General features: G+C 39.0%; 1 protein-coding gene and 1 long non-coding RNA gene across 4 annotated transcripts in view; one reads left to right on the plus strand and one right to left on the minus strand.

Annotated features, from left to right (window-relative positions):
- prr5l (proline rich 5 like) overlaps window positions 1-24,971 on the plus strand; it is a 36,338-nt gene extending 11,367 nt beyond the window's left edge. Inside the window, exons 2-9 of one of the 3 annotated variants that reach the window (XM_039615683.1) lie at window positions 2,011-2,144; window positions 8,223-8,303; window positions 8,484-8,532; window positions 13,375-13,441; window positions 15,410-15,501; window positions 17,079-17,216; window positions 18,432-18,549; window positions 22,008-24,971. In XM_039615683.1, the coding sequence (XP_039471617.1) occupies window positions 2,026-2,144; window positions 8,223-8,303; window positions 8,484-8,532; window positions 13,375-13,441; window positions 15,410-15,501; window positions 17,079-17,216; window positions 18,432-18,549; window positions 22,008-22,447 (1,104 nt within the window). In that variant the 5' untranslated portion in view covers window positions 2,011-2,025 and the 3' untranslated portion in view covers window positions 22,448-24,971. The remainder of the gene's footprint in view (window positions 1-2,010; window positions 2,145-8,222; window positions 8,304-8,483; window positions 8,533-13,374; window positions 13,442-15,409; window positions 15,502-17,078; window positions 17,217-18,431; window positions 18,550-22,007) is intronic. The other 2 variants (XM_039615684.1, XM_039615685.1) reach the window with 2 other exon arrangements.
- On the minus strand, window positions 17,261-21,987 carry LOC120441276. The gene is made up of 3 exons (XR_005613952.1): window positions 21,228-21,987; window positions 21,036-21,149; window positions 17,261-18,521 (listed from the first exon to the last, which is right to left on the minus strand). It is a non-coding gene; the product is annotated as an uncharacterized LOC120441276 (long non-coding RNA).

The raw sequence follows: 24,971 nt of genomic DNA on the forward strand, positions 1-24,971 counted from the left end.
TAGCTGCAGCTATTTAGGGTTTTCCATTAGGTGGTAGTACCAGGTACTTTTATAGTACCTACTGGGCTGGGGTTCCAACCGATCTGAGGCAGCGGTGTCACGAGAGCCATGAGAGTGGGGTCTGATGAAAAGCCAGAGACCAAGCAGCGAGTATATTATCGCCTCGACGTTCTCCTTTGTTGTGACGTTCGTGTTGAACACAAATGACGTCACAGGACTTTGGGCCACATTGCTATAACAACCCCGTGTGCATTAGGTATTACTTGATTGCGATGGAAAAAACCGAGTTGAGTCGAGGCAAGTCGAGCTGAGTAGGTACTGATGGAAAATGGTCACCTCGTTTGTGGAGTGTAGGGGACTGGTCGGGACGTAACTGGCCCTCTTCACCAGTCTAATACGCCATTTCCTGTCCATCTCCATGCTTCCACCTCCCCAGCACATAATTGCATAAAAGATTACTGCACAGTGATGGTTTCTGCAAAATGTCCTCAATAATATCCTGGACACCTGAAAAAGCCTCAGTCTGTCTAGCAGACAGAGCTGACTTTGGTCCTTCTTGTATTAGGTTTAGGTCATGTGACTGATTTGGCTACTCAAGAGTAATTCAAGTCACTGTTCTGAGAAACTCTTGGGTTGCTTTTGCAGTGCACTTTAAGTCACTAATATATAAATAGGTAAGTTATTGTCTTGGCAGCCATACATGCCAGTGTCAACATTGTCTCCACCATATTTGACAGATGATGTGGTATGCTTCTTTTCTCTCCATCTCATGCTTTCGTCTCCCCATAAACCTGGTATAAATTAATTTTGATTTCCAAGATTTCAGATTTTAGTTTTTCTTCAGAACTGTGCAGGATCTTTTAGATGTTTAGTTGTCAGTGTTTTTGTTGAAAAACTGTTGTCAAACTTTTTATTTAGATGTTGCTCAATACAATTTTACAATTCTATTGCAGGTCTGTTTTTACTTGCAAATCTGGGTGAAATGCTTGTTTCCATCGTTTAACACATCAGTGTGTTACAGAGCTGCGTGTTAAACGAATCCTCAAACCAAAATATTTGTGTAGAGGATTTTTTTTTTTTATATATATAATTGAATTATTTCGAATAACTAGATGAATTGTTGTCATGCCTTTTACTGTTCTGATAAAATATTGTGTTTATTGCGCCCAGTTTCAAAGAACTGACAGGTTAAATGCCCAGGTGTTTCCTGTTGCATTGGTTCCTTACTCATGAACCTGCAGTGTAGGTCAATAGTTGCAGATTGGTTCTTGGTCTTCATGTTAATTAATTGGTAATTAATTTTTAATTGTGAATCACAAAGGGCTCATTTTGGGGTCATATTTAAGGCCAAAAAAAGAAGCACTATGAGTCATAGTACCAGAAACTGATTTGTACAACAGTGTGGAAAATTGTACAGAAAGAGAGACATGTCACCAACAAAAAATGACTACATCCGACGAAAGAAAGTCTGTGTGGTTTCTGGAAAGCAGAGTACCTGGAGATCTGCATTGTATAGAGAGAGGCTGATCTTGTATCTTTGCACAGGAAGTTGTGGGTTGATAGAAGTCTGTCTCTCTGGTTCTAAATAAATCCAGTGCAGCTAAAGCCGGTTTGCTGCATCCGCTATCTACAGAAGTTAAAGCAGCCTAGAACTAACTTGAAAGAATCAAGATCAACATGATAATACATTATCAAAATATCCTGGTTAGCCTAATCTAATTTGATCATCCATCATGTAAGTTCCCCACTTTCAGAACCTCAAAGAGATGTGGTGTTTAGCTGCAGCACCTTTCCCCTTCTTCCTCCTTTGCACTTTTGCTAGCAAAGTGACAATGCAATCTTCCAGTTCTAAATACAAGTGTTACTGTGCAACTCAACCACAGCTAAATGCACTCATCACCTTTGAATGTTTTAATCTCAGATTCATGCGTGTCTCCGAGGAGATCAGTTTTGTATATTTCTAAAATGCTGAAACTGATTATTCAGCTGCGTTTCCCCCTCTCTCTACAGCAGCCAGCTTGCATAATGGGATCTTTTCGGCGTCCCAGACCTCGATTTATGAGCTCTCCAGTTCTGTCAGACCTTACCCGTTTTCATGCAAGCACACCTGCTCTACAGATCTCCAACATCACTGTGTGGAACAGGTGAGCTGACTTCGAACAAGAAATCCCACAGTACTTTAGCTTGATCTTTGTGATCCATATTTAATTTACATTTAAAACCAAAGTAAGCCGAAAGTGACTGTAAGCTAAAATTTGAAGTGTTTTTGTTCTGTTGTAATTTAGTATTTTTATGAAGTCACTTTTCCATCAGCAAGTTTCATCTTCCCCCTTTATTCAAAGTTGGTAATTTATGTCAAAGGGCCTGCACTGACCTGTTACACTTCAAAATTTTAAACAGGCAGCAGTTAGAGGTTTCCACATATACTAACAAGTCAGGCTGGAATACAGAATATAACAAACATTTGCCTGGATGGAGGACTACATTGGCTGAGTTCATTGGTATAAATATCAGATGTTATCAGTTCTAGACTGCACGACTCCATAATCCCAAAACAAATTGTACAGATATTATCTTACTTTTGTTCTACCTTTAGCACTGGGGTACGTTTTGTCATGTGTATAAACATTGGTTTAAAATAAACAGAAAAATATGCTAAGAGAAGAACAGGTTATATTGAAAGTTTCAGAGGTTAGAAATTTTCTATTTGGTTTCATATCTGATTAACTTCTGATTTTAGTGATTTAATCTATATTGGTAATGGCCTAATGAGGGCTGCGCGATTATGTCTAGAGTTATTATCATGATAACAAGTCTTTTTTTATTTCCAGACTGACCGTTTTCCTGAAACCTTTGTTACTCGTGTTTGCATTTGAATGAAAACAATTCTGCAAAGAAAAGTGGGCCACAATTCTTCCACAGCGGCGTGAAAGAGTCATTGCCGGTTGTTGCAAATGCTTGATTCCTGTTTTTGCAGCCAGAACAGGAAGAACTGACTTACTTACTTACTTTTGATTAACAGATAGCGGATTAAATAATCTGTTGAGCCCCTTTGTCCCTGGGGGTTCATGGGCTGTGCCGCCAGGTCTGTGATTTAACTATAGACTTAACATAGCAGTAACTGGTATCCAGAGAAGTGGCAGAATCTCACATAAAAGCTCACAAAACCATTTTTATGACCACCAAACACAGCTAAAACAACAAACAATCAACAACAGGTAGACAGATTCTGTGAAAAGATGTAAACACAAAGTGCGGATTCCCACATTCACCCAGTGGAGTGTACACGGACATGTACACGGACATGTACACGGACATGTACACGGACAAACGATGTCTCTGCTGAAAGCACAGTCTTCACGGATATTTCAAAACTACAGGTTTTATCATGCTCCAACCAAAATTCACTGAAAAAGCAGCAAAAGAAGACCAAAATTATGCTTCACGTTAGAATTTATACTGATATTTTTTTTTAATCTTACCTTTTCTGCCTGGCTTCCAAAAAAAAAAAAAAAAACTCCGCTAAAAACACATTTCCTGCATAGCTCCCTCTCCCAGCTTCAAGAGTAGTTTTAGGCCCTAAATCACTCTTTTCTACCTTATTCGCTTGTTTATCCACAGATGCACTATGCACCATTGTGTACAGTGGGGCTGTCCGCTTTTTGTGTTTTACAAAAACGACCTAAGTTATGCTGTTCAACAAAATTTTCAACTTTCGCAGATGGCGCCAAATTGTCCCTATGCTTAGCTTAGCCTCTAATTAAACCTGTGTAACTTTGTGTCACTTCAGCAGCATTGTTCTTTCCATAGGTGATGTTTATATGTTGATTCATTCAGTTTTTGGTCTACTCCATCATATTATCAAAGGGTTTATATGCTATAAAAGATTTAAAAAAAAAAACATTAGTCCAGGAAAAGAATCTTTTGTATTTTTCGGTGTTCCATCCTCAGTTATTTTGACACAATTGCATCTGCTGTGATGCTTACACCTATGATTATTTCTCACATGTGTTAGCTTTGATACCAAGATAGGTTTTTTGATTTATTTTTTTTTTTGTGAAAATGGAGTTTATAATTTTAGAGAAATATTCAATTCATTTTGGGCATGATGTTTTCAAGCAGGAACCCCAGAAAGCCCATAGGGTATTAAAGGTTAAAAGAAAAAAACCCCTAAAGTATCTTGATGCATGCTCTATTATCCAGCTAAGAAAAGTTTATTCTGCTCATCTGCAATTGTACTCTTTATAAGGTTGGGGAAACCTGCAGTCAGCTGAGACTGAAGAAGTCACTTGGATGAGTGATGAAATGTTTCCCCCACTGAAAACGCTACATCCAGATGAAAAGAATCAACTTTTTGGAAAGTATATGAGGAATGTGAGGGGCCTAGACGTGATGCCAACATAGCTTAAATTGCTCCTTTGCATTGGTTCTTCATCGCTGTGGAACAGTACTAGAGGGTTGGAAATGCTGAGGCTGGTGGAGAATGCTCGGCTGGTTAGTCCCAACTAGGAACATGAAGGAGCTGCATGCTGTACTAGTTGAAATCAGGTCAGAGGTAGGACTGCTAGCATTCAGTTGTATTTAGGTTTGGTGACTGCTAAATGCCATAGCATGTGACTCACATCATTACCATCTGTTCCTTGCTATGATTGCAACTGCATTCACTGGCAGCAGTTGTTTTCTAGCAGGATAATGTGTGACATCACAAGACTGAAGCTGCTCATAATTGCCTCAAAGAACTAGTAAAGACCTCAAGACAGTCACCTTGGATTTACCTCTGAACTTTTATTGACATCCGAATTCAGTTCAGTTAAATTTTACTAGCGCCAAATCACGACAACAGTTGCTTCAAGGCATTTTATATTGTAAGGTCGAATAATACAATAATACAGAGAAATACTGAGAAAATGACCCCTTATGAGCAAGAACTTTTGCAACAGTGGAAAGAAAAAACTCCCTTTTAAAGGAAGAAACCTACAGCAGAACCAGGCTAACGGAGAGGCGGCCAGTTGACTGGAGAGAAGGAAGACAGGACAAAGACACACTGTGGAAGCGAGACAGAGATTAGTAATAACTAATAATTAAATGCAGAGAGGTGTATAAACACACAATGAAGGGGGAGGGGGTTGTTGAGTGAAGAAGAAACACTCACTGCATCATGGGAAGTCCCCAACAGCCTAGACCTATTTCAGCAACTAAGGCAGGGCTCTATCTAATATGCTGAACTATATGCTTTGTCAAAATAAAGCTTTAAGCCTAATCTTAAAAATAGAGAGCATGTCTGTCTCCTGTGTCCCAAGTGGTGGCTGGTTCCACAGAAGAAGAGTCTGGAAGCTGAAGGCTCTGCCCTATTGTGCTTTTAAATATCCTAACCTTATCACACGATTTGCTGAAGAAGATTTGAAGGAGTCAGTAATTACCAAGAAGTGCATGAGGGTGCTGCAGGATATGCATTAGAACAGCAAGACAGTGGTGTGGTGTGTCGCTGGTGTAACAAATGGGACTACATCAGGAATAGGGTTAACAAACAGATGTGGACCAGCAGGAGTTTTCATTGACTAGGAAGGGAGCCTGGAGAGGTGGAGACATACACTGATCAAGAGTGAAGAAGAGTGAGAGGGAAGAAAGGTTGATTTGCAAGAAACAGAAGTACAAGAGGTAAACAATCCAAAGCAATGACTGGTGTACAAGAGAAATGAAGAGAGTACAGTCAGGGTGGAATGGATGGAGAAAAGTATCAGGGGTGATTTGTGACAAGAGGATGCCGTCAAGGGTGAGTCACATTCCTCGTTTGTGTGTACAGAATTATCCAAATAAAGGCTATTCTGATTCTGCTGATTTGGTGGCAATGCCAAAAGACTGAACGTGGAGATGGAGGTGGCAGAGCTGAAAATGCTCAGATTTTTTTATTGGAAGTGACCGGGATGGATAGGATTCAAAATGACTCTTTCAGAGGGATGGCTCAGGTTATGCAGTTTGGAGAAAGAACTGGAGATAAGATTGTTTCGAAATTATGCAGAAGAGCGACAGTGGAAAAGTACACCATCTTTCAGTTCTGAGGTTTTATGTATCAGAACAAAAAAAAAATCATTGTCCTTCACAATTCGCACAGATTATTGAAATATAACCTGAGATGAACACTTGACATATCTCATCATGCTTTTTTTTTTTTAACAGAAACTAAGCCAAAGTGTAGGCGCAGTGTGTGAAAGATGAAGTACACCTCATGATGCAGTAGCCTGTAGAACCACTTTTAACATCAATAACTTGAAGTAATTGTTTTTTGAATGATTTTATCAGTCTCTCACTTGGCATTCGCATACCTGAATGCTTCAGACTAACAATGCAATTTTATTTCATTTCATAGAAATGGACAAAGGGTGTTGAATAAGGAACTGCCAGGCAGGAGAAAAAGAGGTAGAGCAGATTTATGAATGTAATGAAGGAGGACATGGCAGTGTTGGCATTACAGAAGCGGATGCAGGGGATGAGGTGAGAAGGATGAAGATGAGCTGCTGTGGCTTCCTCTAAAGGAAGTGACTAAAATAAGATGGAGAAGTCACAGCTGAAAATTCTTTATCCTACTGCAGCTCAGTTTGTCAGGGTGTTTAGATTATTTTATCACTGACAGGAGGAGCTCACACCTCTGAATCTGTGGCCTGTTTCCTGCACTCCACAGCTCAGAGCAGGATGTTTAATAGGAAATAGAGGCAGCAGCAAGGTCATATCCTGAGAACCAGCTTAGCTGCATGCAAGGACATTGGACATAGAGAGGACACACTTAAATGCAACTGACCCAAGGAAAAGAGAAACAGCCTTACCTAGAGGCATTATTTTTTTAGGTTGTCTCTCCATCCGTATGTATATATGTCTCATTCTTATGAATACAATCATTTTCAGCAACACAGATTTGCCCTTAAACTCATGGATCAACTAATTAATATTTGTCCAGCAGGTCACTGTGAACTCATAAAACACATCTTTGGAATTAACTCAAAGAATACAAATGTCTTATATAATTAAGTGAGGCATCGCTTCACTGTGGCATTATAACGTTCTGCAAAAACACTTTTCGGGTAGTATAACAAAACAACATTGTCCAGAACCCAAGTGCGCTTCAGCTTGAGGTCACAAAAAATGGCCAGACACTCTCCTTCAGGATGTTTTGGTAGACGGCAGAATTCATGATTGCATTTACCACATTTTAGTCTTCAGGTCCTGAGGCAGCAAAACAGCCCCAGACCATCACACTACCACCGCCATGTTTTACTCTTGGTATGATGTTCCTTTTACGCCAGATGTAACGGGACACACACCTTTCAAAAGGTTTAACTTTTGTCTCGTCAGTCCACAGAGTATTGTATTAGTATTGTATTGGACACAGAAATCAACTCTGCTTTCCAAAGATGTGATACATTACAGTTCATTGATGCCATTATAGTCACTGATTGGAGAGGTTGTAATCACAGAGTTGTGAATATTATAAGAAATTTGAGTTACAATTGTGTAGCTCTCAATATATTTGTGGACACATTTGTGTGTTTTTTTTTTTTTTTCTGTAATTGTAACGTGTGTGTGTGTGTGTGTGTGTGTGTGTGTGTGTGTGTGTGTGTGTGTGTGTGTGTGTGTGTGTGTGTGTGTGTGTGTGTGTGTGTGTGTGTGTGTGTGTGTGTGTGTGTGTGTGTGTGTGTGTGTGAATAAATAAATTAAATAAAATTTAAAAAAATGTTACAAGTGAGAAAAATTTTTCTACACATTGTCACTTTTTCTGCAAATTCTGACATTTTGCAACATATTTATTTATTTATATTTATTACAGACTGAGTCTGTAATACTCTGTCTCCAGCAACCTATTAATGTTAAAAGGTTATATTTTTGAAAGTCTTTGAAGTTTGTGGGTAGACCTGACCAATGCAAATGAGGAAGAACTCCCAGTAATTTATTGTTTGGAGCTTGTGGCATGCTACCTGAAATATTTGACCCTGGTGGTATAAATGTTATGATGCCTCCAGCTTCAACTGAAAATCTAAGGAAATAAGTCATCTAAGTATTACATTTTAAGTTTTTAAAATGCCTAAGATCTAACTTACTGGAGGCATAATGCAGTTTGTTGTTTTTAGTTCTTCAGAAACTTGGTATGATAAAACAAAGATTGCTGTATTTAAGTTATGATCGATACAAGCTAGAATTTCTTTGCTTGACCCGTTTTATTGCTCTCTCAGGGTCCAATCAGCTGTGATCAAGGTGTTCAAGGGGGCAGCTCTGCAGACTAATGAGCTCTACACACTTAACGAGAGCATCAGGTGACACTTTACTTTTTCTTTTCAAAGTAGCCTTGTTGAATCAGAACAGAACAAAATGCAGAGACAGAGGACAGTGGAAAGAGTCGTCAGAAAGAATAAGTGAACAAATACTTGAACTTTAAATGAACTTAAAGAAGAAACTGGTTTGTTTTAAAAACTGTGTGTTCTGTGTCTTTGTAGGTGGCTCCTTAAAACTGAGATGGGTTCCTTCATCACAGAGTACTTCCAGGTATTTTCTCTTCCTCTTTTACCTTTTATTACTCCTGAGTAAAGTAACAGAGTTCATGTCAGCAGGAGTCTGTAAGTCAGAAACATCTGAAGGTCTGTTTTCAGTGGTCAGGGGAAACATTTACTTTTGTCGATGATGGGCGCTGTCCTTACTTTGTGTTATCATTAATCTTGTAGTATTGGTACTGGATTTTTGAGCATTTTCCCAATACTCAATTCAATTCACTGCCACCACGACAACACTCATTTCAAAGAACTTAATATATTAAGGTAAAGAGCACTACAATTTTGGAGAGAGAACACTAATGATCAAAAGTGAATCCTACATGGTGACTGCCAGTAGGAAGACCTCCAACAGAACCAGGCTCAGTAAGAGAGAGTGACGGGATAAGGGGGAAGAGAATAGAAAAAAGTATTACACAGAGATATCAGGAACAATAAACTGGACAAAATGCAAATACAGTAAGTAGTATAAGGAGTCTAATAACATACAATAGTGGCATGTAGGTGGAGTGGTGAAAAGAGAGAAGCAGCGTAGAAGTTCTCAGCGCATCCTGTAAAGTTGTTACAATTTGATAGATTTTTGCTGATATGTCAGTTGGAGCTCTTATTTCCTCTGTATTTTCACATTCCTCCCTGCCATCCTGTAAACTGTCTGCGTGTGCTGCTTCACACTCCCGAATAGAAGGAAAAGTAGTTTTATTCTCATATGTGTATGTAAACAAATACATGGTTTTGTGTTTGTTTGTTTTTGTTGTTGTTTGATTTTACTGCACAATGAAATTCTTATTTTGCTGGAGTGCCTTCACACAAGAGTCGTAGAAAAAAATCCAGTATAATAAATGACATAAAATAAAAATTCTAATAACACAAAATTAAAAGGATCCAAAAGAAATTCAGATAAAGTACTAAATAAGTTAAAAAAAAGTTTTAAAAAAATTATTTTATTTATATAGTGCATATAGTTATATGTGTAGAATTCTTTGGGAAAACCACCCCTCTATGCCATCAATAAATAATTTCCTAATAGGTTTATGGACTCAGTTGCTAGTTTTAAGTCTTAATGAATACCAAACGATTTTGTAAGTTATGGTTCCCGATACACTCAAAAGGAATGATAAAGCAGTGTATGATTTAGGACAGGGCTCCTGCACGCTGCAGCATACAGTGGCCCTCAGTATCCCACCACCCTGTTCATCATGTCAGGTTTATAAACGCAAATATGGTGATGACAAAAACTCCTCTCTGCTACTGCTACTCCTTCTCTTTTTCACTGCTGAATTTAGACACCACTATTGCATTTAATCATTAGTAATTCATTTTAAACCTCTTCCATGTGTGTCTTTTGTCTTGTCTCTCTCTGCTCTCCTCTCTTTCCCCTCACCACTAACCTGTCGTGGCAGATGGTTGCCCGTGTCTGAGCCTGGTTCTGTCTGAGATTTTTTCCTGTTAAAACAGAGTTTTACCTTCCCACTGTCACCAAGTGCTTGCTCATAGGAGTTTTTAAGTTTTAAAAAGTTCCTTAGAATTGACTTTCTACTCATTATTTGCTGCCATGCTTGTCTGTCCTGTGGAGCAACCTAGGTTTCAGTATCTTTCCCAAGGGTATATGTACATTTGGATCAGATATATAGCTGCCAGGTTGATCACCAAAATTATTTTTTAAAGTTAATAATTTTTAAAGTTGGTCAAATTTGGGTTTTTTTGGAAAATAACCTTTAAATTGTTATGGATTGTGAGCCACAGGAACTACTGTATCATTGACATTGTAGTTTTTGTGAGACTTGTAGTATGTTACAGTTCTGTCGCTCTTGTATTAGTGAGCTTAAAAGTGGAAAAGCATTTATTATGAAATTCCAGGCTTTTTTTGACAACACATCCTCTTTGTGTTCAGATATAGTGTCCTTTTTAATTTTTCTTTTTTTTAAATGATCTGCATGTAATGTCAGCACTTCTCAGCACTGAGTTTCTGGTCTTCGTCTTTGCGCTGAAATGTCTTTCCTGTCCACATCCTGAAGCAGCTCAGCTTTCATTCTGTCATGACATTCAGATTAAAATTTTTATGGTTATTCTGAAGGACACAATGACCCACTTTAAAGTAAAGATTCATTCGAGGCCTTCAGTAAAAAAAATGTAATATTTTTTATATCCAGTGTTATTATCAACAGTACAGTTATGGTAAATGGCCTGTATTTATATAGCGCTTTTCTAGTCCCTAAGGACCCCAAAGCGCTTTACATATCCAGTCATTCACCCATTCACACACTGGTGATGGCAAGCTACGTTGTAGCCACAGCCACCCTGGGGCGCACTGACAGAGGCGAGGCTGCCGGACACTGGCGCCAACGGGCCCTCTGACCACCACCAGTAGGCAACGGGTGAAGTGTCTTGCCCAAGGACACAACGACCGAGACTGTCCGAGCCGGGGCTCGAACCGGTAACCTTCCAATTACAAGGCGAACTCTCAACTCTTGAGCCCACGATCGCCCCACGATCTGCTTTATATATGCACCAATCAGCCACAGCATTATAATCATAAAAATAAAGTGAAAAATATTGAACATTACAAATCACTATAATGTTCTGTTAGGAAACCTTGCAATCAAGCATTCATGTGGATAATATTGGACATATACTAAGTCCTTCTAAAAGCCAGTATGTTTACGGAGCTGCTTGAAAAGCCTCTGGACACTGATTTAGGTAGTTATTCACCTCATAGTGCTTTATTATCCTAACAAAGCACTTTGCTGTCAGACTGCAGGCTTATTCGTGGTTCCTAGTTCATCGTTGAACGTGTGCTTGTCTTGTACAGAGTCACTAACTTGTGACAAATGCTGGTTGAAGAATGGAATGCCATCCCGCAGTAGTGTGTGATCCACATGAGGAGCAAAGAGCAGAGGAGAAGGACTGCAGTGGCTGTGTTTGGTTCTTCCACATGCTATTGAAGCCTGTTTGTTTTGGCTCCATTTAAGGGGAAAGAAACCGGCTTTGCAGCTATATACAGTTTATTACCAAGAAGCATTGTTAGAAGTCAGTGGGGACTCCACTGACTTCACCAACAAGGCCCAGGAACTTTCACTCGAGCCAAATGAAACTATGGTGTCCTTTGTCCCTCTCTAATTAACTTGCATACCTACAACAGAGGCAGTGGAGACTGTCAGAATACGACTACAAGAAGACCGCTCCTTGGAAGACAGGACCAGCTTCACCTCCGATCAGATTTGCACACTGTTAGACCTCTGCCTTACCACCACATCAAATACAACGAGGGTTTTTACAGACAAAAACATGGACGTGCCAAGGGCTCCCCGGTGTCACCTATTGGGCAGTATGCAAATTGTATGGAGATTCCACGACACTGTTTGTTCAGAACAATTCTGATTTACTAACATTTGCACGGTCCTAAAAACAAATGAATCCAAATTTGGTTAATGAATCCAGCAGTAATTTCCTTTGCAAACCCTTTTTTTTTGTTTGTTTTTGCTCAGAATAAGAATATTTCCATACAAATATTAGTAAATGAATGTCATTATTTCTTTGTTTTTTTTAATGTCTTTGTAGTACAGTGAGTTACCTAATATTATTCATTGCACAAGAGGACCAATGACTTGAATCTCTTGATATTAATTGATATGACTGCTTCAGTCATTTAACTTTAATCAATTTGCTCTGAACTCAAGGTCAAGAAACAATTTTCACCTTTAGATCTCTCTCAGTGGCTAAGATACTTTATGAATTACTTTCACTAACACCAAAACTCAATTCATAACACCGAAATTCTTAGAAAACCTAAATTTGAATATTGTGTCACTAGGAACAATTCATGGTACTAGAACTGCAGTCCCTGATCAGTGTCAGCTGTTGCCAAAAGAGCCAAGCAAACCAAACAAAAAAGCGCTGTGAGTGCTCCAAGTCTGGTTGCCCCGCGCAACTGAGAAACCACAGGGCTCCTGGTTCCTGTGACGAGCGAAAGAGCTGTGAAACTAAAGAGCAATCTCTGCTGTATCTCATTATCTGAAAGGAAATGTGTGCTGTGTAAATGTGTTCACTGTTACAGTGATGATAGTTTCCTGTGCTACTTGCTAACACAATAAATAAGGAAGAAAAGCAATGCTTTTTATACTCTGCCTTTAAAATAGTTGACCCACATGTTAAAACACCTGTATGCATGCTATAATAACAATAATACCTTGTTGCTCACTGCTTCAGTAGTGATATTTTTACACAAATACAAGCTAGAGTGGCTGTGGCTCAAGAGGTAGAGCAGGTCATCGAGTAGCTGGAAGGTCAGTGATAAGATATTGAACCCTGAGTTGCCTGTGATGCATCCATGTGAGTGTTATAATAGTGATATCAGGTTGAAAGTGCTTAGGTTAGAAAAAAGTACTTGTATAAATGAACCTCATAGTATTAAAATCCTTTGCCTGCTCAAATTGAGTAGAAAAGTACCAACCACAATATTTATAATATGATTAGTTCCATTCTAATATATGAATGGATTTTTGTTTGGGTATTAGTGTGTTAATTTAGCAGGTGGGACACTGACAATGATTTTCAGACAGCGCTGAACACAGGATCACACAGTAGTTGGACTGGTTAACTTTCTTTCAGTCTGAGTCTTTGGGAATCTCTTTTATAATCCGGTCTTCTGTTCTAATCTGACAAGTGGTAAGATTAAATGTATGATTACTTTCTGTTTTATGTTGTCCCAATTTGAAATGGCAGTTGTATGAAATGTGGTGTGAAATGTAAAGACATCAGCTTGTAGATGATGAGCTAATTATTGCCTTGATTGTCCTGGATACACATTTCAAATCTTTGTCTGTCTGTGTTGATGTTTTAGAATCAGCTGCTGAGTCGAGGTCTATCTGGAGTCCTGGAACACATCCTTCTTCAAAACAGTGACACTGGTTAGTAGGGTGCTAATATAAACAAGCTGGAATCTCTTATGTTTAATTCACCCTATGTTTACTATCAGCTAAGAACAATGTAGAAGAGAAGAGGCCTGGATCAGCACTGTCTAATATTACCCATAAAATTGAAAATGAATACATTCTTGTAAATATAGGATTTAAAATTACAGAAGGGAAATTTGATTAGGTGGTATGGTATTTAAGCCACTGTGAATTTTGCATGAAGTCATTTGCAAGTAAGTAAGGTTTATTTACATGGTGCTTTTCAAGAACAAAATTCAAAAACTGTTTTACAATACAGAAATAGGGATACAATATGTCTGTGAAGGTTCTCAGTCATCCAGGTCATCGTAGTCTAAGGAGCTTGGAAAGAAAAAAGCGTCTGGACTTCTTCAAGTTGCTTGAAGATGTTTCACCTCTCATCCGGGAAGCTTCTTCAGTTCTAGGGTCAAATGGTGGAGAGTCCCAGATTTAAGCCATGTGGGAGTGTCCCCCCAAAACGGACAATGGACCCCCTATTGATCCTCTACCTAATCACACGAGCCAAGGTGTGAAAACGGGTGTGGGTCACAATCAGCCAAGGTTTCGGGTGAGCTCACTGTGAAACCTAGCCCCACCATATCATGTGATTTCCTGAGGTCAGATGGCCCAGGATGTGAGTGGGCGATAAGTGGAAGCGGGGTCCACAACTTGGAGACCACAACCTCGGAAGCAAAGTCTTCTTTTGTCCTCAACCTGACCATAGTGAAGCCAACAAGCAGTTCTCAGAGATCTAGACGTTATGTATGGTTGTAGCAGTTCACTGATTTGTGGAGCCATCTGACAAGGGAGGGCTCGGAAAGTGATCTTCAAAATTTTGAATTGAACCCTAAAGGTTATGGGGAGCCAGTGTAAGGAAGATAAAGTTGGTGTCATTTAGACGACCTGGTGATAATTTCCCCGAGGGGACCTCGCCAAGGGATTAATAAAGTTCTGTTCTAACTCTTTAAAAAGCAAGGATGGGGGTACGGAGCTCAAGTACACAAAGCTCAGGTACACTTGGGTTGTTCAGCAGAACAATGATCTAAAGGACAGCAGCAACCTCTGAATGACTCAAAAAACAACAACAAAGGTTTTCGCTTGGCCTAATGAAATTTTAGACTAAAGCTAAGATGCCTTTACATGAGCTTCCACAGGCCGTTCTCTCAAAAATGAACAGCCTGTTGAAAGTCTGACTGAATTTAAACAATTCAGGAAAGATGAGTGGGCCAATTCCTCCAAAGTGATGTGAATAATTAAGTCTTCCTTGCACTCTCATAACTCCTGACAGCACAAACAAAAGACTAGAATTTCTTATATTGCTATGTATGCGTCTCAATCCAGTTAATCCCACCAGGAAATGTTGAAGTTTCTAGCACTCTAACATTATATTATGTCTTCAATCACCTGGGAAAATATTTAGCTGAATCTGCTCTTAATTGTCATTCCATTAAGACTGAACAGAGTAAGTTAGTAGAACTTGGATTAAAGGGAACTGTATTGATATTTTTGCACTCCCACTGTAGAAGTTATTGAAATCTATTATGTTGGGTTTTTTAGCTGGTTTAGTAAATTGTGGCTATTGTGTGTGAAACTGGTTAAAAGGACTGAACTAATAATTGTTTCTCTAATAATTTTGACTGATTTAAAATGTGAAAAAACAAAAATGTGTTAGACTGTGACTCTGATGGCACCCCACATTTTCCAAAAGTTGCTGTAGTGGATACTGCATATATGATTATGATGTCACCATGTTGCAGCCAAATAAAGGATATTGATCTGTTATAAAGTAACAGGTTTCAGCAGAACATCATGCTTGTGTCTATCTTGTGTAACCTGTTTGTTTATACAGACAGAAAAACAGTACAAGTAAGTCCTCAGATGGTGGGAAAAGCTCAGCATATCACTGTAATATTGGTTGTATTTCTAACTCTTGTGTCTCCACAGATGACAACCAGCTTAATGTCCTTGCCTGTATGTGGGACCAGTTCTTCACAGAGACCCTCCCTACACTGCAGGCCATCTTCTACCCTGTCCAGGTAAAGTGTTCATCGTCCACATTACAAAGATGTATAGTCCAGTTCTTCCCAAACTTTAATCATACGGCATACAATTAAACCAAGACTTCTGGAGCCTTTTTCACAAATGGTGTGTATGCACACCATTTGTGAATATTATGTTACGTTACTTTAAAATAGGTCTGTCAATCCAGAAAAATGATTATACAGTGAGTTTTGCAGACAATGTTGTGATCTGTGGTGACAGTAGGAAGCAGGTGAAAGAGAGAGATGAGGTATGCACTTTAAAGAAGAGGAATACAATCCAGTAGAAGAAAGACGGGTAGAATCTGTGTGAATTGGAGTTAGGGAGGTGTAATGTTTAAGATGCATTAAGCACAGGTAGTGAAGGCAGATGAGTTTAAATACCTGGGGATAACCATTTGAAGCAACAGTGTAAAAGAGAGAAGTCAAGAAGAGGGTGTAGGCAGGTGAAGTGGGCAATTTGTGACAAAAGGGAAGTGGCGAGGATGGATGGTAGGGAGACCAACTATATTATAGAGTTTAAAGATGGTTAGTCTTACAAAAAACATGGGGAGGAGCTAGATGAGTCAGGAGTGGCAGATCAGAGTGGTTTGTAGACAAAATTTGAGAGGCGAGGATGAGATTGTGTGAACATGTAGAGATAAGGGCTTGTGGATAAATTAAGTAAAGGATATTGAAGGAGCAGCTAAGGATATTGAGGCAGGAAGAAAAAATGAAGACCAAAGAGAAAATTCATTATTGTAGGGACAGAGGACATGCAGAGGGTTGGTGTGACGGGAGATGTAGGCCCCTAAAAGGAGAGGCTGAAAGAAGACATTCGTATAGTACCAGTTAACAACAAGATGCCATATAATGTACGATATAGACTCAAAAAATGTTAGAGAGAGAACCCTGATGATCAGATGATCTTCCATGAGTAATCACTGAGATATGGAGGAAGAAAAGGATCTCCCATTTAACAGCAGAACCAGGCTCGGGGCGCAGGGGTGAATAAATGAAAATTGTGATGTTCATAAAAGTAAATCTTTTTCTTTTCTTGCTACATTTTTGAATTTCCGAGATTACCATAATGGTATCAGAACAGTCAGCAGTTTTTTCTGTTATTGTTATAGCTCAATTGTCCAAAAAATGTTTTGGATACACAATATTGTGTGTCCAAAACAGCTGTGTCATGGGCTTAGTCTGTGTCTGTGTGTGGTTTTAGAAGATCTAAAGTTACAGATTTAAAGCCTTACATCACCTGGGGTCATTTGAGTGCAGAGGTTATTAGATTAACCCTCTGAGCTGAGGACTGAAGTAAAGTGCTTCTGAGCGATATTTTTCATTCGTTTTGGTTGTACTTTTTTCACATTATCTAGATTTGAAATCGTATTGGGATGAAAAGCCCACATGAGGTCACCGCAATGTAAATTATGAAATTGTAATGTGAAGACTTGGCTAAAAGTGAAAGTAGGGCGCAGGTAGCAGTGATTATGGGTTAAGGCAAGTGTCCAGCAAATTAACCAATAGTGAAATGTTGTCTTTAATAATAGTTTATGTTTATGTATTTTTAAATATGACTTTGTGCATTCCAGGGTCAGGAGCTGACTGTGAGACAGATGTCTCTCTTGGCCTTCAGAGACCTGGTGCTGTTAAAACTTCACCTGGAGGAAACTCTGGGAAATGCAACCTCTATTCCTCCATCGGTCACACAGATGCTACTGGTGTTACAGGTAAACACACAGTCGCACACAATCACTCGCTCTATTTAAGTTAATTACAGGTCAGTTATAGCCTTTATTTCTTAATTAGCACGATATTTCTTCATGGGCAACATCACTGTAACCCAGAAAATACAATCAGATACATATGAAACAGTTTGTCCATGTTAGCTTAATCATATTATTTGGAAATGCAGCTAAAACTGAGCTTGCATCAAATGTTAATGTCCCAAAGGATAAAGAAAAGGTATGAGTATAAGAATGCAGTTAGGTCAGAGGTGTAGCCATTATTAAACAGAAAGTAACTTTGTGAGTCCATAAAAGTTTTCATTTTGGGTTTATTGCTAACATAGTTCACTCTTATGTAAGCTAAGTACTGATGTTGTTGTCGGTGAAATTATAGATAAAACAGCAAAAATAAAAAACCAGGCTATTTAAAAGTACTAATCATCAGTAATACCCCTAAATCTAAAAAGTTTTAACGCAAAGACCTTCAATAGGTTTTTGATTTTTGGATACAGATATTACTTATCAATACACTAGCTGATACCATTCTCTATATTTTATATAAAATAAAGATATGACAGACGTTATGAGTACTTCTGATACATTACGGGGCCAAAATAATCGTACTTCTGCCAACAATATTACTACAATACTAAATTGTTTCTCATTGTCATGACAGTTTACACTAAGTTCAGACTTAGTGTAGCTACATGGTAGTTGTTGCTGTTGTGATGATTTGTTACCTAGCATTCAGGACCTAAATCAACCCAAATCAACTTGATTCTACTGTAATAAATGGTGGGAAATTTTTTCACAATAATTAAGCAGTTTAAGAATTTGGTTATACGTTTGATCTGACAGAACTATGGCTGCTGCTTGTCGACATTTAAAGAAGTACTTACTAAAGGTTCATTTAGTGTGGGACCAGGAGGTTGCCCTGAAGATGCTGATATAAAGCACTGACTGCTTGCTAAAGTAAACATATTGTGCTGCTTTTGTTGTGAAGAATGTTATATTTGCAAATGTAACTACCTTCCTGTATAGTACAGTTTGCCTAGATGCTTCTCCATACTACTGACCACTCTGGTCCTGGTATCCATCCTTACTTAGTATTTTGAAGTGAGAAAAAAATGTCTTCAGTTTTTAAAATATCGTACAAAGGCCCAAAGTTGCTCACTTAACATCAAAAATTGTATGAACGTCTTTGTCTTTTCCTGCCAGGGTATCCATGAGTCTGGTGTTCCAAGTTCGGAGTATCACCGTTTGGAGAGTCTAGTGGAAATTGTTGTGTCTCCATATGTCTGCAATGTCCTGCACAATAGAAACAGCCACCAATTAGGTCAGTCCACTGATAACTGCTACTGCTTTTACATTGCATTGATTTGTTACAGTTAAAGTTAGAAGTTACAGATTTAAAGCCTTACATCACCTTGAGTCACCTGAGCGAAGAGGTCATTGGTTTAACCTTCTGAGCTGAGGACTTAAGTGCTTTTGAGCTATATTTTTCACTCAGTTTGGTTCTACTTTTTTTTTCACATTATGTGGTTATGACATTATATTAAAGATAAAATACCAGAAGGTTAGTTGTACACTCAGCACAGTCTCGACAGCATGGAGGAAATTTCAGGAGATGGGTAGTAACTCTGGATAGGGCCGCAGAAGGTCCTTAACCCATCAACAGGACTGGTATCTGCTCCTTTGTGCAAGGAGGAACAGGCTGAGCACTGCCAGAACCGAACAAAATAACCTGGCTTTGGGTTTCATTACAGCGTGGCCTCTAATGGGCCCTGTGCTCACTGCTTTTCACAGATGTGAAAGGTTCCAGAGAACCACGGAGAGTGTTATGCTGCATGTAACATTGTTCAGCACAACCAATTTGGTGGTGGGTTAGTGATGGTCTGGGGAAGGATGCACAGACTTCTACAGGCTCTACAGGTTATAGCACCCTGACTGCCATTAGGAATCAGAATGAAATCCCTAGATCCATTGTCAGATGCTACACTGCTGCAATGGTCCCGGGGTTCCTCTTGGTGCACAACATTACAGGCCTCATGTGGCTAGAGTATGTAGGCAGTTCCTGGAAGATGAAGAAAATTGATAACATTGACTAGTCCCCTTGCTCGCCTGGCTTAAATCCAACAGAACACCTCTGGGACATAATGTTTCAGTTCTTCTAGTGCTGCTAGGCTGCACCTCAGACTGTCCAGGAGCTCAGTGATGCCCTGGTCCAGATCTGAGAGGAGACGCCCCAGGATGGCATCTGTCTATTGTTAGACAAGCACATGGGGGCCATACAAACTACTGAGTACCATTTTGAGTTGCTGTAAAGACATTTCAGCAAAACGGACTAGCCTGCTGCATCAGTTTTTCACTTTGAGTTTTTGGGTTGTCTTTGAATTTATCCTTCTGTCAGTTGATCATTTTCATTTCCATCAAAAAATGTAGCCTATCCGTGTTCTTAACACATTAACCAGTCCATACCAGTACTGATATTGATTGCATGACTTTTTAAAATCTTTTATCTTCCTTTTAACTTTTCAATAGCTAACCAATGATTTCTGACTTCAGGTTGCTCAAACATAAAAAAAAGGTGCAATGTTTTTACATTGACCTCTGCATACATCTGCAGTTGATGTTCGATACAAATCTAATGGTATAGATGTCTTTACCATGACAGATGGATTACATTAAGAAAGTAATGTTTATGTTTTTAAGAAATAATTAGTAAGTTTGCAACAAAAGTGCCTGCTGAACCTAGTCAGCTTGTTTTAGAGGTCAGAGGCAATGTGCTGTTTAAATCCTCTCAGAGGTTGGCCGCTTAATCTGCTCCTGCTGCATTGTAGTTTCATTCCAGCAACAACCAGTTACTTCAGGTTTCAAAACACAATCTGCTCCTGTTGGAGGAGACTCTGAAAATGTTTTACACACATATACACTCTCTCTGTACGACTGAATGAAGATTAGTGGATCAAATAGCTGGGTTTAATTTCAGGATGGATCAGATCACAGGTCTTGCTGTAGTACAGTCTGCTGCTGAACAGTTAGATCAGTGCTCGTCTTTGCTACAGCATTCTGACAGGAACACGTTAGTTACAATAAAGTGACGAACTCTAAATATATAACCAAAGATATTTTCTATGAGTCTTAATTCTTCACAAAATTATCAAAAACAATCATTAAAGTGAACATATTCTGCTTTTCCTTCATTTCTGTCAGATATGTATGGAAAAATGGACATCAATTAAAACCTATCAAAACAACCTCAATCTCTGAACAGCTTTCTATTCAGTGAAGGATCTCATAGTGCCTTTCTACTTACACCCTGTAAATGTCTGCCATCTTGTGGCCACAGTTGGCTTTTGTTTCTTGAGGTCAGTTTAAGTAGACTTGACTATAACCACTAGAGTCTGACCCAGAAGCTATATCCATGTTTTGTACTGGCTGTGATCGGTGTTTATGATTTCTGTCATTTCATTGACGATTTGTGTCCTGTTAACAACGGCTCTGTCCCACTTCGCATTTAGGGGCTGCATCCATTGCAGGATAAATTGGGACGCAGCTAAAGGTTGGAATTTGTCAAGCTAAAGGGCCAGCATCCTCTTCTGGTTGTTTGCAGTATGTTTTCACTATGTGGAACACTAACAAGAAGCAAGTATGCTGGACCAGCTGCCCCAGGCTGTTCACTGATCTGAAGTCAGTACAGTCTGAATGTCATTGTACACATGTGCAGACGTGTGGAAACAGCAGTAGCAAGTGAACAGGAAAATAACATCATGATTGTCACCACAGGTGGTTTCTCTGTATTGTTGTAAGCTCTTCACTTACAATAATAAAGCTTCTTGAGATGATCATTGTTATATGGTGCTATATAAGTTGAATTGAATTGAAAGTCATTTCCAAGGCTTTGGAGCTTCAGCAAACCATGGTGAGAACAATTATCTATAAATGAAGAAAACTTGGATCAGTGGTGAACTTCTGACAAAACTAACATAGCAATTCATAAAAATAACATCGTACCAACAGTTAAACATGGTGGTGGTACTGTGTTGGGCTGGGGCAGCTTTCCTGTGTCAGGACATTGAGGACTTGCTGTAATTGAAGGAACCATGAATTTGAGCCTGAAACAAAAGCACACTTGGGTTATATTGCACGGCAATGAGCTGAAACACCCATCAAGTCCACAAACAAAATGAAGGTTTTGTAGTGGTGTAATCACAGTTTAGACTTAGACTGAGACCTTTTTGCGTACGGCACAACTAATTTTGAGTCGTTACCTGGTGATTTTTCAGAAAAACAGTATTTACTTAAGTACACTGTACTTTTCTGGGCATGGCCTGGTATTATGGGGTGACTTAACCTTGTATCCATGTGTTAGTGTTATTTATATTTTGCTAAACACAGTTTGAAGCTGCAGTTATTAAAGTTAAATGAAAGAATCTGAATCAACTGCTCGTTGGTAGTTAGTGCAAAAGTCAAATTGTGTTTGGTGACACGTGAATGATATGCTGTTGGACTAAAACATTTTTCCAACACACCTTTAATCTGAGTCACAGTAAAGGCTGTATTTTGACAATGTTGTAATGGATTTTAATATGTAACATATCTGATAGTTGGGGGAAAAAAGGGTTTTGATGGAAATCAGCATTATGTTATGTAACTTAGGCTTAATGTAAGAAGAAGAAGTCTGATCTAATCTGGATGTGCAATCCACTTACTGAAAAAAGAGACTCTGGAAGTAATGACATGAAACAAAAATTACTTGTCAATTGAAATCAGTTTTCTGTCTTTATTTCTCAGAGCCCTGTCATCTACGTTCATCGGAAGCACTGCTAGGTGACCAGTCCCAGCCTGAAATTATGATCACACAGCATCATAGCTCCCTGGACTCCTCGTCTCTTTCTCCACTGGTGGAACAAGAAGGAGAGGCATATCTGGAGAAAGTTGGCGGTGTGCGGCGCCACACAGTGGCTAATGCACACTCTGATGTCCATCTGCTGTCAGTTTCAAACAAGATGCATGCTGGGATGGAGAACAGCAGAAGGGAAGACGAACAGGGAGTTGTTGGGTTTTTGGTGGGGGCCAAGCCTATGACTCCCAAGAATTTCTGCCGCCAACTGGTGATGGGAGATTCTCCAAATTGCTCAGAAGACATTGGATATGTGAGACAGAACAAAATGAAAAACTTCAGGATGACAAATGAAACTAACTGCAGAAAGAAACTCGCAGGACATTATTAAGATTAAAGAACAAGATGAGAAATGCAAGAAACTGTGTAGGAATCAAGAGGAAACGTTTGTACCAAGCTTGTTCATCTAGGATGGAAAGGTCTGCTCAGGGTCTTAACTGCAATGAATGTCTCAGCATCAGCTAAGAGCTGTTTTCAAGTTCCTCACTACTTATGAGGTTCTTTGTCTTTGTACGTCTCCTAATATCACACAAATAGGTTCTCTTTTAAGACTGTTATTAAATAGCAAAATTTATTAATAAAACAAATTCATGTGCTTAACAGTATAATACCAGTCCAGACATTGGACACACCCACTCTTTCAAAATGTTTGAGCTTTGGTTTTATTTGTAATATTCTTTACTTTTCAAAAATAAAAATAATAAATGACACATTGATATGTTTAATATAATTAATACAAAAAATTAGTTTGATGTCACCATTTTTAACTTTATCAGTTTGTCACTTGGCTGGAAAGGTGTTTAGTTAGCCAGCGAGCTTTGTCAAATGTTAACTATTAAAATTACATGCCATTATGTTTCTATAAATTCCATACAAATTTGGTACTATTCAACAACTTTGCTAAGAAACACCAAACTAAATAAAGAGCCCGTCAACTAGAATACAGTGCATCTGGAAAGTATTTACAGTGCTTGATTTGTTCCACATTTTAACATGTTACAGCCTCATTCAAAAAGAAACTAAATTTAAAAAGTGTAGTTTCTCCTATTATTACTCTCAGAACCTCTCAAGTTCAGGGTTGATGGGACACGCCAGTGCCAGCCATTTTCAGTTCTTTCCAGTGATGTTCAATTCAATTTTAATTTTATTTCTATTGAGCCGTATTAAACAACAGTCACCTCAAAATGCTTTATGTTGTTAGGTAAAGACCCTATAATGATGGAGAGAAACATCAACAATCCAGCGACCCCCTTTCAAGGACCACATAGCAACAGCGGGAAGGGTAAACTTCCTTTTAACAGGATGAATCCTCTGTCAGAACCAGACTCGCCGAGAGGCAGCCATCTACTGCGACCGGTTGGGACTAATGGGAGGAAGACGAGATAAAAGACACATTTGTTTAATCATTTATTATTAACTAACGATTAAATGCAGAGTGAGTAAAAAAAGTTAAGTGAAGAAGGAATAATCAATGCGTCATGGGAAGCCCCCAGCAGCAAAGACATTTGCAGCATAACTAAGGGTGGATTCATTGTCACCAGATCCAGCCCTAACTATATGCTTTATCAGCAAGGAAAGCTTTACGCCTAATCTTAAACTTGTCCCCCAAATCCAAACTGGGAGCTGGTTCCACAGAAGAGGGGCCTGAAAGCTGAAGGCTCTGACTCCCATTCTACTTTCAAATACCCTAGGAACCACAGACCAGCAATCTGAAAAGCAAAGTGCTCTTTTGGGGAATGCGGTACTACAAGGCTTTTAAAGATAATATGGGGGCTGATTATTGAAAATGGTATGTAATGAGAAGGATTTTAAATTCAATTCTGGATTTAACAGAGAGCCAGTGGGGATTAGCCTGTATGGGAGAAAAATGCCCTTTCTAATCCCTCTCAGTATTCTTGCTGTTTGGATCAACTGAAGGTTTTTTTATTTATTTTTTTATGACAGCTCGATAATAATCTGGAAAAAATGTATGTCATGCCTACGAATGGTACTGCCTAGGGGAAGCATGTATCATGTAAACAGAATTGTTCCTAATACGGAACCCTGCAGAACTCCATAATTAACTCCATTTACATATGGAGTTATGATATGATTAAAACACCGCAGTGTAATGTCTTTTATTTCTATGCCATGCTGTAATCTCTGTAATAAAATATTGTGGTCAACATTACCAAACACTGAACTGAGGTCTCACAGGACAAGTACAGAGATGAGACGACTGTCAGAGGGCATAAGGACATCATTTTAACCTCCACTAACACGGTTTCTGTACTGCGATGTGATTTGAAATTTAACTGCAACTCTTCAAAATAAACCGTTACTCTGCAGATAATGAGCTGTTTTATAACTACTGTTAGAGTGAATTGTTAAATGTTGTCATTTTTATGCTTACCATCTCTACATTGTTTTAACTCTGTGATGAAAGGATTCTTCTGTCCTTCCCCCAGATTCTCGAGGTTCTGGGTGGGGGGCTGTAGTCTTTTATTACAGACACATCCTTGATGTTTGGTAAAACTTCTTGCCCTTTGTTTTGGCTTCACTTTGTTATCTATGGTAAACCATACATTGGGTGTGGGGGAGACTACCCTCTTTATGACCAAGGATGTTACTCCTGCTTTTATGCTGTTATGACCCTCTTTGGTCAGCAGGAGGACACACACACACACACACACACACACACACACAGTAGTTCACACATATACATACAATGCCTTGTCTTAGAACCATGTGGGCGTTGCTTTGCTGTGATGTGTTTTGTGTGAACTGTTTCTCAATAAAAGGCAGCGGGAGGAGGCTGGATTTGGGGTCATTTCGTGTTAGACACAGACAAGGCCTCCCTTGCAAGTAAAAAACGA

This window comes from Oreochromis aureus, linkage group 7, assembly GCF_013358895.1.
Source record: "Oreochromis aureus strain Israel breed Guangdong linkage group 7, ZZ_aureus, whole genome shotgun sequence".
Lineage (NCBI taxonomy): Eukaryota > Metazoa > Chordata > Actinopteri > Cichliformes > Cichlidae > Oreochromis > Oreochromis aureus.